We start from the raw sequence: 14,575 nt of genomic DNA, 5'->3' as shown, positions 1-14,575 counted from the left end.
TCCCATCCTTGGCTCAATGCATGGAGTCAGAAACAGTGGAAGGCCCCTAAAAGTGTGTGTGGGGCCCCCTCTGGTACCTGAACTATGGCCCCTCCCCCACACTTCCCCTTCCCCCCCAAAGGCCCTGACCATACACTGCCCCTTCCCCTGAGGCCCTTCTTCCCAAGTCCTTGCCCCTGATTGCCTTTTTCCCCAAGGCCCCACTCCCCCCAGCGCTCGCCTTATGGCTGGTAAAAAGTGATGGGGCCAGGGGTCCATGGCCCCCCGATTCCAGCGCCCCTGCATGGAGTACACATAAGGTATGTCTACACTGCACACCACTGGCAGTGGCATGTAAGGTACATGTAGCTACCTGCCTCAGTGAAAGCAGACTGCGTCCGCATTGCACTGTGTAGTTACATGTGGCTGCTGGGAAAGTCTCTGGCAGGGAGGAGGCAGCAGGGGCATGCTCCATCAGCAAGCTCAAATAGCACTCCAAAACAGCAGTGTAGACGGGGGAGGTACTGCTTGGGTACATAGAGAGCTGTGTAAGGTACATACTCTAAGGTGCTATTTATATATTGCATACCCCCAAGCACAGGTAAGTGCTCTACACGCAGTCGTAAGATTTGTGCAGTGTCGACTTGCCCCTTAAACACCTGCAGATGCAAACTCTAGGGTTGGAGGAGTCAAGCTTTGGCTGCAGAAGTTGCACCCTGGCCTCCCGCCCATGCCACCTCTTTTCCCATATGCACAGAAGGGCCAGGCAGTATTTTTTTCAATTATTATAGAAAATGGCACAGAACGTGTTTCCTTTCTCCTGTCCCATCTCCTTGACAAACTTTGTCTCAGTCAGTCTTTTTTAACTTGGTAAAACATGTTTCCCTCATGAAGAGTTATGTACATCAGTGATTCTCAAACTAGGGCCACCGCTTGTTCGGCTGATCGCAGCTCCCTGTGGCTGTGGTTCACTGCTCCAGACCAATGGGAGCTGCGGGAAGCGGCACGGATGGAGGGACGTACTGTCTGCTGCTTCCCACAGCCCCCAGTGGCCTGGAGTGGTGAACTGCAGCCACTGAGAGCTGCGATCAGCCAAACCTGCGGATGCGGCAGGTAAGCAGACAGTCCCGGCCCACCAGGGGCTTTCCCTGAATGAGCGGCTGCCCTAGTTTGAGAACCACTGATGTACATCACATACCAAGTTTGAAGTTTTAAAATTTAAATGGTGGAGTTATTTGAATTTCTAAGATTTTAATTTGATTTCTTCTATTCCTCTCTCCAAGCTTAGAGATCTTCAAACTAAAATACACAATGAGATATTACAAAGATTTTCCCATTAAAACAACTGTGCCTTTGGATTGAGAAGGTGAATTAGAAATTTCAGCCCGAAGTATCATTTCCCTGCCCCTTATCTCTAGTATGCTGTTGCTCCTGCTCTTTTTTTAAGCACCTGGAATTGGGACTGTGACAAAAAAAAGTCTTATCATCCATAAGTATAGCATCGCTAGCACAGTGTTGGAATGCAGAGTGGTAATTTACTAAATTTGTGGAAGTGTAACAATTCCTCAGTCTGTATCCACCCCTCCACTTCCCCCCCCGGCCATCAGCAGGGTTTTAACCAGGAATATTCATCACTGAAAGCATGGTCTTCTACCATTTGAGCAAAAGGGATAATTACAATCGCTGGAAGAACTAGAAGGCTCTTCTTTTCTGTGTGGACCAGCCACCAGAGAGTGAAGATAGCAGTAGACCATGTAACATGTTTGCATTATGGTTGTGTTAGGCCTGATCCACACACAGCTAGTGCCAATGCAAGTCTGTCAATTATAGTTATTCTGATAACAGCCACTAATGTGGATGCAGTTATATCAGTGTAAAGGTGTCTTGTATTATACCTCTTCCTACTTGGGAATAAGCTATGCTGGTATAAATACATTTATACCCGTATAACTGGGTTCATATTAGAAGGGTTGTACCACTTTAACTATACCAGTGTAGCTAAAGTGGTACAACTTTTATGTGTGGATGAGGCCTTATAAGCAGAGTTTGTGGTAAAATGGGAGAGCACTACACAGTGAGGGTCTTTCAAGTGTCTGAGTGCCTTCATCTCCTACTGGCACCGATAGGAAGTTTGGGGTAATTCAGCCCTTCCCATGTTCAGGACCCAAATGAATGCTTTGTGGAAAGGATATCTGTACTATGAACCTCAGACTTGAAATTGGCTCACCTTTCCAAACCCTGCCTCCATGTCAATGAAGATTTATGTTACAGACCCTTTCACAGAAGCACTAATTTGTCAACCTGTTTTTAATGCTACATTTAAGCATGCATAATTGTTTCGATTTTTGGTTTACTGCCTGCCCCCTCCCACTCCTGAAAAGGCAGAGAGCTTAGTTTTAAGGGCATCTATATGTTTGATACATATTGCATCGAGTATTAAGACCTGAGAATATTTGTTGCGTTAGGTGAGGGGAATCCCAATATTTCTTTTGCTTATTTGATGATCTTTTTAAATTTTCTTTTTAACAGCGTCCATGTGAAGGGATAGATCTAGAATCTTCAATGTCTTCTCAACTTTTTGATGAACAAATTGTAAGTTTATGTGATTTGAAATGTTTTGACTCCTGAGCAGATTATCTGGGAAAATGGGGGTTAAATTGAGATTTGGGTTCAGCTCTTTACAGATACTGGGAATACTGTACACCTGAATTTTCAACTTTCTTAAAATGTTTTGTTTTGTTTGTCTTTTTGGTGTGTGAGTGAGGGGAAGTGGTGTGAGACAATCACACGTCAAAAGAACTAAGGTACTCTAGAAAACAACACCATTTTCAAATGAGATTTCACATACAAGCTGCCACATTTTTCAAATACCTTTCAAAAGAGAGGGTTGGATACAAAAGAGCCTTCCAGCTGTATTGCTTAGAGCAGTGTTTCCCAAATTTGGGATGCCACTTGTGTAGGGAAAACCCCTGCTGGGCCAGGCCAGTTTGTTTACCTGCAGCTTCCGCAGGTCCGGCCGATCGCAGCTCCCACTGGCTGCGGTTCACCGCTCCAGGCCAATAGGGGCTGCAGGAAATGGTGGCCAGTACATCCCTTGGCCTGTGCCGCTTCCTGCAGCCCCCATTAGCATGGAGCAGCGAACCTCAGCCACTGAGAGCTGCGATCGGCTGAACCTGCGGACACAACACGTAAACAAACCAGTCTGTCCCGCCAGGGGCTTTCCAAGAGCGGACCGGCTTTGAGAACCACTGGTCTAAATCAGACTGGGTTATTCACGTGCTGGCCATGTTAAAAAGACATTGTTAACGTACATTGTTTAATGTGTATTTGCAAAATTTGGATCCAACTTTAAGACTTTTATCATTAACATCCTGAACTCCATTGTCTTCCTCCATAATAGTGATATAAATCAGATGTTTTAACTGAAGATGCAGCCCGGATGATGATGATAATGGTTTATATCAGTGTTTCCCAAACTTAGGACACCGCTTGTGTAGGGAAAGCCCCCAGCCGACCGGGCAGGTTTGTTTACCTGCCACGTCTGCAGGTCTGGCCAATAGCAGCTCCCACTGGCCGTGGTTCACTGCTTTGGGCCAATGGGAGCTGCTGGAAGCAGTGCCCAGTATGTCCCCCGACCCGTGCCACTTCCAGCAGCTCCCATTGCCCTGGAGCAGTGAACCACGGCCAGTGGGAGCCGTGATTGGCCAGACCCGTGAACGGGACAGGTAAACAAACTGGCCCGGCCTGCTGGGGGCTTTCCCTACACAAGTGTCATCGTCCTAAGTTTGGGAAACACTGGTTTATATTATTGGCAACAACTGGCGTTTCCAACCAAGATCAGGGCCCTGTTGTGATAAATGCTGCACAAACACATAGGGAAGGACTGTAAAATATTAGATATCTTTATGAAAGTTGTCCAGAGAAATGTTATATATTGGAAATGAACATATCTGAGTGGAGATGAATGTAAAAAGTACAAGAAAGTAGCAGGAAAAGAACAAAATTTTATGTTACTCCAACTTGGAAATCTTAATAGAAATAACCAGCGTACAATGCATATCTGCAGTATTATTTGTCATTCTCACTTATGGCCATCCCTTATATTATCCCTTTTCTATTTCTTGTGAATGTGTGTGGTGATGTTCTGACTATCATTATTTGTATTATGTGTTTGTTATGACTACTGCTAAAGCTGGCTGAATTTCAGGATTTCTAGTTCATAGGCATTTTCAGTATTTCGAAATTTCCTACAGACCAGAAATTCCAAAAGAATTTGGGTTTGGAAGCTCATAAACATGTTTCAAAATGAATTATGTTCCCAGACCAAGGCAGCTACTGTCTGAAATTGACAAGAAAGAATTGCTCTGCTGCTGAGGCAGTCTGCATGGCCAGGGCTGCTTTGGAGCTGTGGACACTAGAAGCCTCAAGGTCCTCAGATGGCTGCTGGGAAACCAGACAGGTTTATTTTGGAACTCTGCCTCTGATTTGACACAAGTTCATCAAACTCAAGATGTTTCCAGAAAATAATTTTGGGTTATCCGAATCAGTGTTTTCCGACAAAGCTTTGTTTTCTTGGAAATTCCTGACCAGCTCTATTTATGATTTAAATGAAGAAAATAGGTAATTCTGACACACATTTTAAAACAAAGCCTTTGAAAGTCAGCTTTTATGTGTGCGCGTGTGTGTGTGTGTGAGTGTGTGTGTATGTGCCAAGACCTGCGTAACCCGGATTCCCCCTTGCATACGGAGAGGAAATGAGGCCTGTGAATTTCAAGTCACTCCAGAAACAGAAAGCATGTTTTTGCGTGTGAGCTGAGCTGTATAGATGGTGAAACTGATGACCAACTTCTTTGCCTTGCCACAGGCTCTTGAGGAAGGAAATGACTGTTTGGGCAGCTTGCCCAGCTCCTGTGCTTACCTACTGACAATACACCTGAAAGAAGGCCGGAACCTGGTCATTCGGGATCGCTGCGGTGAGTCTGCCTTTTGATGTACAGCAGATAACTCTCTTTTAAAAAAACAAAACAAAACACCAAGAACAAGCTATGGGCCTGATTCTCCCTTCACTTCTTTTCACACCAGTCTAACTCAGTTGGCTTCTCACTTACTCTGGTGTCAATCAGAGGAGAATCAAGGACTACTTCTGTCTGCCAGCCTGCCAGTCAGAATGCGAAATTTCCTGTCATATAATCACCCTAGGTACACAAGGGAGGGGATGGGCAGATATATATTGCTGCTTTTCCCAGGTTTGAGAATTACACACTTTGCAATGTGACTTTGTAAAGTACATGCTTTCCTCCTACTCCTGGCAAAAGACCCAGCTCAGTTCTAGTTTACTTAAAGGAAACCAAAGGATGTTTTGAAATCCAGTGGGTGGTAGTGAAGGGGAAGACAAACAGCTTTGTGACTTCAAGGACAGTGTCTGAAATGTGTGTTTTATAGGGAGGAAGTTAGTAAAGATCTCAGAACTTGAGGGTTCACTTCTGAGGGTAGGGATTATGTAGTTTCACGTAATAAGGCTTGGGGTGTATGCTTTATGGCTTAGTGAAAGGAAGGTCAGAAAGACATTGAGGAAATGAGTTAATCAGTGGGACATTATTCAAATATTATGGAAGGTGTTTGGCATTTGGGTCTCTGCTGGCTTGAGAGAGTAGCACATAGTCATTGACTGTATGCAGAAGCATTTCCTTTAAGAAGTTAGATGTGCCTCTCCAGAAATATAATCATTTAGTGTTAATTATAACACTCTGTCCATGGAGAAAACTCTGAATATGTTTACATTGCAAACATATAAGCACTTTCTCTCTTGAAACTGAGCAATAAGACACAAAGTATGCATGAGTAACAGGATCAGCATGGACCTGTTTTACAGATGTATTCACTTATAATGGGCCCTGGATTGTTCTTGGGCTCCTTTCTGATTACTAGATACATTATTTTTTCTACACTATATTTTACTGTCCTAGGCAGAGGGCAAGCTCCTTGCCAGGGACTGTTATCTTTCTCTGGCCAGCTCCTAACATTCTGAAGTCATTAATAAATTGATGTTATGTAGTCTAAATCCTTTACCTTTTTAAACAGAACTGCTTTTTGTTGAAGGGTTTACTAACAGTGCAGCATGTCACCAGGTTCACTAGAAACCATATGTGTCAGAACAAGTCTTGCTGCTGGATGGTTCTGTGGAAAGGATTCTACTTGCTACAAGTGAGCAACTTGGGCAGATGAATGTTTCCGGAGAAGAAAGAAGGCACACTCTATCTCACATTGCGTTTGCTGTGGCTTAGTGAGGCATTGCACAACTCAGCTCAGTGTAACCTGACAACACAAAGGCAATCCAGGGCAAGATGGATTTTGTTGGTTTGCTGTCATGTTGTATACCAAATCCTCAACTTGTTTAGAGAGGACATGCCTGAGGAGATGTGCAATCCACTAAAATTCCTCCTGCATACAAAGAAGTACAAAACTTGGGTGTCTGCCAGTCTGGCATTGCTCTAATATATATACACAAACCCTCGACTTTAAAAGCACAGTTATGCTCAGACTTTTGCCATTATGATGCTTTTTGACTCGTGGATTTTTCTTCGTGAGAAACTTAGTTGGACTAATCTGCAGCAATCAGTGCTGGGGTAAGAGAGAGGTTTTGCAGCGTATTGTTAAAGGTAGAAAGTCCTGGGCTCATCCTACCCTCCAGCATTAGGGGAATTTAACAGATAAAGGCCTGACGCCAAGAGTGCCCTGCCACTGAAAGTCTGCCTGTGGCTCTGTCAGCCCATAAAGTCTTGGTGGGACACTGTGTCATTGGAGTTGCAAAGAGGCAGCCCCTGAAATAGCTATGACCTACTCTAAGATCCTGGAGGAGCTCTAGTAATTGATAAGGAGCCAGTGTATGGCATGGTGTATTTTATGATGTGCTCCCACTGGCCTTTTTTACCTAGAAGATGGGTTGCGCTGCTCCATGCTGTATGTACATGCTTCTGTCTCGGTAAAAGAAGGCAACCTATTAAATTAGACAGAGTAAATATTCAGGGTCATTGCGCTTTTATTGGCAAAGAATACAGTGTAAGTTATGGGGCACCTGAAAATGTCCACTTAGGAAATGGATCAGTCTGAATGTGAAAACAGTGTCTAAAAAACCCAATGTAATAAACGTCAGCCAGTTTGGTTAGATTGGGATGGATGGTGGAGCTTCAAAAAGATTTCAGTGTATTTATTACTCCCCAGGCTTTTCTGATTGCTCTGGCAAAGATTTCAAGTTATCTCCCTGTGCACGTGGAAAAGCTTATTTGCATGTGCATAGATAGGTAGTTCTGGATAGAGTTACCTGGTTCGTTTCTGCACATGGATCACTAGGGGTTTCCCTTCTAAGAGACCTCCTGAAAATGTGAAGCTTTCAAAGTGCCAACTGATGCTCCTGAAAAGTTTGCGAACAAGAAACCTATCTAGCGAACCAAGCAGTGCTGTTGAACACAGCCATCAGATGGGTTTAAAACCCACAACCCTAGCTGCTTTACTCATGTGGTGGCATATTTGCTATAAGCAAATAAGTATTTTGGTTCTCTAGGTCTTCTGGGACTCTCATAAGCAAAGTTGGTGCATTTCATTGGGATTTTACATTGTTTGTTGGCCTGAAAATGCTCTTAACTTACTAAAAAAGTGCAGATCAACATCAGCTGGCAAACTGCAGCAGTGCTGTGCTGTATAGCAGTCATGGTGGGGAGTATGTCAGTGGCATTCATATGTTAAGAATACCCAGTATCACTGTACCACTAAGGCAGTGGTTCTCAAACTGGGGCCGCCGCTTGTTCAGGGAAAGCCCCTGGCAGGCCAGGCTGGTTTGTTTACCTGCCAGGTCTGCAGGTTCGGCCGATCGCAGCTCCCACTGGCCGCTGTTCGCTGCTCCAGGCCAATGGGGGTTGCGGGAAGCTGCGGCCAGCAAATCACTTGTCCCATGCCGCGTCCCGCAGCCCCCATTGGCCTGGAGCTTACAAACACTAATAAATTTTGAATAAAAAGTGATTTATCAACCTAGGTCTATTTTGGTAACAGTATTCTTTGACTGATCACCACTTTAATTTGTTAATTTTTGTTCATATTGGGGAAACATGACTCAAGATGCACAGTACAACTATATGGGGAAGAAACCCTATGATCTTTATTTACAGACTGATCATCCACAAGCTCTTTAAATGGATAAATATGTCATGGGCTGTGATAGAATATGTTATATCTAGACATGAAAAACTGTGTTAGTGGTGCCCTCTTGTGGTCATTTTAAATGCTGCAATACATTGCAGGAAGACTGAAATTATAGTACAGTGCTGGGCACTTCCCTAGATCTCTTTCATGGTGGAACACGTAGCGCTTCAGAAATATTAACTGATTAACCTGCTCAGTCCCTCCAATTGCATTCCACTCCAGAAGTGGTGCAGTTAACAGTGTACACGAGTGCTACAGAAAAAAGTTGGGGCAAGAAATGAAGAACATGTTAATTTATTGATACTCCAGGGGACAGATGAAGTTAAAGACATAAGAATGGTCATACTGGCTCAGACCAGAGGTCCATTGAGCCCAGTATCCTGTCTTCTAACAGCGGCTAATGCCACATGCCCAGAGGGAATGAACAGAACAGGTAATCATCAAGTGATCTATTCCCTGTTGCTCATTCCCAGCTTCTGGCAAACAGAGGCTAGTGACACCATCCCTGCCCATCCTGGCTAATAGCCATTGATGGACCCATCCTCCATGAACTTATCTAATTCTTTTTTTGAACCCTGTTATAGTCTTGGCCTTCACAACATCCTCCGGCAAGGTGTTCCACAGGTTGACTTTGTTCATTGTGTGGAAAAAAATACTTCCTTTTGTTTATTTTAAACCTGCTGCCTATTAATTTTATTAGGTGACCCCTAGTTCTTGTGTTATAAGAAGGAGTAAATAACGCTTCCTTATTTACTTTCTCCACACCAATCATGATGTTATAGACCTCAATCATATTCCCCCTTAGTTGTTTCTTTTCCAAGCTGAAAAGTCCCAGTCTTATTAATTGCTCCTCATACGGAAGCTGTTCCATACCCCTTATCATTTTTGTTGCATGTTTCTGAACTTTTTCCAATTCCAATATATCTTTTTTGAGATGAGGCAACCACATCTGCATGTGGTATTTAAGATTACTGGTGTTGGTATGTAGCCAAGATACCAGAGTTGATAAATCTGCTGTTTTTTTCCCCCCATCTCCTTAGAAGGACATCACCTCCAGCATCCCAGGCCTTCCTAACACTATGTGGTGTTTTTTGTCCAAAAGTGACAGAGGAAAGCATGGCACCTACTCATTTGCCAACACTTCTGAACTAGCTGTTCTAATAGAGATTAAAATGATAGTGCAAGTCTATCATTGCCCAACCCACAATCACAGAATTGCCACTACTCCCTATTGAGTATAGACATTTTTCTTCACATGGCTCTTCCCAGACTGGCTGATCTTCGTCCCTCCTGCTGGCAGTGGAAATGGCTGTGCTGGGAGCTTCAGATGCATTTAACAGATTCACTGCTCCTCGCCAGCCATCGCACTTCCTCAGAACTCCCCAACTATATTCTTAACATCTATTAAGTACTAATTAATGAAACTTAGCTAAATTCATCTCCAGTGTAACTTCACTGCCATCCACAACCTGTGAAATCCACAGTTACATCAGGGGCAAATTTGATTTTCTTCATTATCTTTCATCTGTTTCCTTCGTTTTCTCCTCTTCTTTCCTTCTACTGTATACTACTCCCTCAGTCTATTTTTAATTGTTCTCCATTTCCTTCTCGCCCTTCTCTTCATAGCACTAATTTCAGGGTCTCTTCTCCTTTTCGCTCTGGTTTGTGTTTCTTCCTCAGTCCCTCGGGTTCTCTTTTGCTCCCCCTCTTCATTCTTATTCCCCATCCCCTTAATCCTCTGCTCCTCCCCACTTATTTTCTTTACTTCTTCATTCTCCCTTTAGCTTTCTCTCCCACCTTTTCTCTCACTCTTCCATTCCTGGCAATTTTGCCTTTTTTCCCTGCCTTCTCCTCCCCTCTTCCTATACTTGCTGTGTTTGGGTGCAGGGAGAACAGTTTCTCCAATCAGCTGAAATCTGACCCAGCTCTGCAGTATTCTGCTACTTTCTACAAAATGGTTAAGCAGTGGGGGAAGAAAACAGGGATGGGGTGTATGTGTACTTCCTCTCTTTGCTCAGCTGCTGGGGGGGGGGGAGGGGTGGCGGGGAGGGATGATTCCCTGGAGAAGGAGGGAAATTTCCATCCACCAGTTACTCTGCCTGCGGAGTTCTGCTCAGTGTCACTCCCTCCTAACAGCGAGGAGGGGAAGGGCCCAATCTGTTGTTTAATTGATTAATATGCACCTGTTCCTGTTGGGAACAGGTGGTAGTTTAGTAGTAGCATATTTAAGAATGGAGCTGGATTCTGCACAAACTCCCTTGCTATTCACAGACACAAGGATTAATTTTTTTGGAGTGCTTTTGGCCAGATCTGTAACCTGGCCTGTGTTGAGGCCTAGAAGTCTATCCACCAAGTACTGACCTTACCACATCTTATCAGGCTATAGGTACTACATAGGCTCTCACCACAAAGCAGTTTGGCAGCAGGCCAAATCATTTACTTCACCTTACTATGACACATGCAGGTTGAGTCTCTCCTTCCTAGGATAGCTTTATATCCATAAGTTTTTAGTTCTCATAATGAAAGAACTGCACGTTGGAATGTGTGCCTCTGCACAAGTCTCTGTACTGGATTGAGCCAAACTGTACATTTTTACTGCTGAAAGCATTTGTTAAACATGGGTTTATTCCTTCATGCATTGATGATTCCCTTTGATTTTCTGGGTGTGTTACAAGTCTTATCTGTTTAACCAGTAGAAGTGCTTTTGTGGCAAAGGGTTTGGTTAATTTTGTGTTTTGGGGAGTTTTTATTATCAGTAGTTGATGTGTTAAATTGTGGGGTAGATGGATGTGTTTGAATGTTTAACTTTGGTACGATAAATTGTAAGAAATCATCATAAGTGCATTTTGTTAATGAAACATTCAAACTTACAAATAATGTGAGTGCTGCTGAAAACTGTTCAGGATTCCAGAGTGTTAAGATCATTCTGTTACAATTTCCTGGGTTTCAGAAAAGCTTAATGTCTTTTCTCTCTGGCCTTGTAACTGCTGCCTGACCCTCAGATTTCTACAGTGGACTACTTTTTTGGTGGTCTCTCTAATCCTTTCATATGAAGCCTCAGACTTCCAGCTCTGATATTCTTGGAAGCAGAAGTGAGTTAATCCCTTACAGTCCTTTTTTGAAGCGCTATGTGTTGTTAAACTGAGCCATTCTAATGGACCTGAAATGCTCTGCTCCTTCACAGTGCTGATATGTTGTGACTGTGCATACTACTGGCCTTCTGAGTCATTTTGGGCAACTGTGCAATTGTGTCACTTAGCAGTACTGTGATGTCACACATGTGCCTTTTTTTGTAATGAAGTGGTCTCTTTCTCTCCTGTTATTTGAGGATTCAACTGACAATTGGTAAAGCGTTAAACATTCAAATATGCTACTATAACAAGAAACAGAAACTCAGGTCTTCTTGCTGAGGTTCAGTTTCTGTATTTGTGGTTAGGATGAGGCCAGTAGCTGGCTTTGAGACATAAGGTATCTTTTGCCCTGAAACTCTGTGCGATTATCCTGTGTATCATTGAACTTATTTCTGTGAAATGATGTACACTGAGTGGCTTAGTTTTTTTTCTGGCCACATGCTCTAACAAAATCCATCTTTCTATCTCTCTTCCACACCAGTCTCCTGTGAACAAAGTCGTGGTTTTTCTACACTTCTGTGACAGTTTTAACATTCTGTACATTGTTTTGGGTCTCTTCCTTTCTCTCTGTGGTTTCCCTAATAACTTCCTGTTGTCATTTTGTGGTTTGATCAGTCTTCTTCCACCTCTTTAGAGATAGATATTGTGTGTTCAGATCTATTTGTTTGATTTCCTCACATGCTTCCCCTCTTTTTCCCAAATCCAGGCAGAGCAGGAGAGTATTCACTCCTGCATGAGGTGTTTATTTCTATAGTCTTGCATGCCCATCTCCATGACTTTGTGGATTTATTGGGATTCACTTGACTAGATCCATTGAGGTGCACCATTCAATACAAAGTAAATTTAAAAAATGAATATATAAAGCATTTCTATTTAAACTGGACCATAACTAAAAAAATACTATGATATCTTCACAATGTTGGGATATCCAGTGCTAAGCTATTAATGTGATTACAGATTGCCAGACTATAGTGGAAGGGGCTGTATTTCATATATCATTGAGCACTTTGTCAGCATACGTGTAAATAAGACTATTGTTTAGAATGCAAGTTTAGAATGTTAGACTGAATAGTTCATAGCAAATAAAGTATCTGATAAATTTAGGCTTTCTCTGCTTTCAGGGTATATGCAATCAGATCATTAGTTCCTCATATCTGTGATTCAGATTTACTAGGCAACTTTCTACCCCAGTGATTTTGCTTTAAGGCTTAATTGTGAACAGTCTGCAAATAGCTGGAATTTGAGCCATGTTGGGTAGTTACAAGTTGCCAAGTAAATCACCTTGTGTTGTTTGTCTTCTCTGAGTGCCGGAACATGCAACACTTCTGCTATGAGTACTGGATGTGCCAGCTGCAAATTCGGTTTCTGTAAGTGCTTGTGCATGTAACTCTGAAACTTTGCCTCCCGCATTCACTCATTCCAGTAAACACAATCACTTGCATGATCTTGAGAAAGGGACATGCACGGGGAAAGAACATGACTAGAATGGTTTCATCTAAAAACGAGAACTGTTAATAGAAAATGTTAAGCGGTGTCCACCCAGCTCTGGGAAGAAAAACATAAAATCTCAAACCTATGCTGAGTACCACCTCTATTAATCAATCCTTCATCTTAGACAACCACCTGAAAAGCATTCTTAGGTAATTCCTGCATTATGCAGGAGGTCAGACTTGATTTTTTTCAATACAACTTTTTTATCCCTCTAAAAAAAAAAAACAACAAAAAACAACCCACCCCTGTGTTAAGTAACTGATATTTCCTGGGCCTTGGAGTGACTGCATAAGAGAGGTTTCACTATACTGTAGAAAATATAGCTTCCTATTTGGTTTGCTAGGTACCCCAAATGATTAATACTCTAAATGGAAGGTGCTGTCAAAAATGTGTAAAATAACACAATCTGGATGTTATGGAATGAGTTTATCATCACTGGCATCCATCCTCCCTTCCTTGTGTGATATTGATGTGGTTAGGGAGGCATTACCCTAATGAGATCAGGTGACTGTGCTGCCCTATGTGGATTGAGTTGGTGTCAGTCGAGTTCCAGGTGGGCAAGAGTCCAAACCACGTTAGATACCATCACAGTTGACACTAATTAGCTGGCTTTTTGGCAGTCCCTCCAGAGAGGCCAAGTACTGAATGGACCTGGTGACTGAATTCCCCTCACACCTCTAGCGATGGTCCCTTCAATGAAAGATGAGAGTCCCATTACCCAAGTGGAGTGGGGAATCTTGTGCTTCCATTGTGCCTATTTTGTGTATACTTAGTGGACTTCAGTCTCCAGGGCCCTCAATTCATCATCTTTCACCAGCTGAACATTACTTCCACTTTTTAAAGTTTTTTCACCTGACATCCTCCACATATTTAATACATACTCCATGGAAAACTGGCATACACAAAACAAATGAAAATACGGTTGTGGAATCCTTCTGGGAAGGCCATTTAAAAGTTGTTATAGGGTGTTTGCTTTAAAAAAAGCTTGTCACATAAGTTGATTTTGAGGCCCTCACATTCCATAGACTTTCTCAGAGATCTGCTCAGTGCAATACATTTTATGCTGCAGTTACAGATGTTTCTAAAAAGAAACCAGCCTGCACTAGAATATATCACAGGGTGTCTGCACAAGCATGTGTAGGTGTATGCACCTCAGAAGCTGAGTGATTCCTTTTGGAAACATATATTTCTTTTCTCACAGATGCCCTTTGCATTTATCAGAGTAGTCATAGTTGGTGAGTTGCTATAACTTTGTGATTGGTTGTTCCCAGTGGACAGATGTCCATATCACAAAATTTGACACTGTAAATAGCTCCGTCTGGGACCTTTGTTAATAATCTTTACAGCAAGGCAAAGGATTGTGTGGGCAGGAAGACTTAGGGCTTAAGTACATGGCAAGTTACTGTGCATCAGGGTGTGAATCTACAGCTTGTGGTGCAGTAATGTTCCATGAGGACAGAGCTACATCAGTGCGAAGGTCCCAGAGTGCGGCTACACATCCCAGCTTGCCGTACAGTATCTTGCTATGTAGCCAAGCCTTTAACTGTGCTCACACCAGCATGTTGCGTGTTCACTGTTAAAATGACACTCACAGCATTGACAACTGAGTCTACCCAAAAACTTTGAAACAAATCAACTTAAAAAACAAAAAGTACATTAATAAAGTTTAATTAATCAAAATTCCTACCCCACACAGGGCTTTTACCCCCAAAAGGATCACCAAAGACTCTATTAATTCCACAAGGAACTTAGTTGCTGCTATAGAGAAGGTGCTCAGA

General features: G+C 42.8%; 1 protein-coding gene across 1 annotated transcript in view; it reads left to right on the top strand.

Annotated features, from left to right (window-relative positions):
- The window catches only part of MCTP2 (multiple C2 and transmembrane domain containing 2), a 192,954-nt gene that overhangs the window by 70,543 nt on the left and 107,836 nt on the right, over positions 1-14,575 (top strand). Inside the window, 2 exon segments of the mRNA XM_030578796.1 lie at positions 2,509-2,571; positions 4,844-4,952. Coding sequence (XP_030434656.1) covers positions 2,509-2,571; positions 4,844-4,952 — 172 coding nt within the window.

Source organism: Gopherus evgoodei, chromosome 10 (genome assembly GCF_007399415.2).
Source record: "Gopherus evgoodei ecotype Sinaloan lineage chromosome 10, rGopEvg1_v1.p, whole genome shotgun sequence".
Classification (NCBI taxonomy): domain Eukaryota; kingdom Metazoa; phylum Chordata; order Testudines; family Testudinidae; genus Gopherus; species Gopherus evgoodei.
This window is presented reverse-complemented; position numbering and strand designations above follow the sequence as displayed.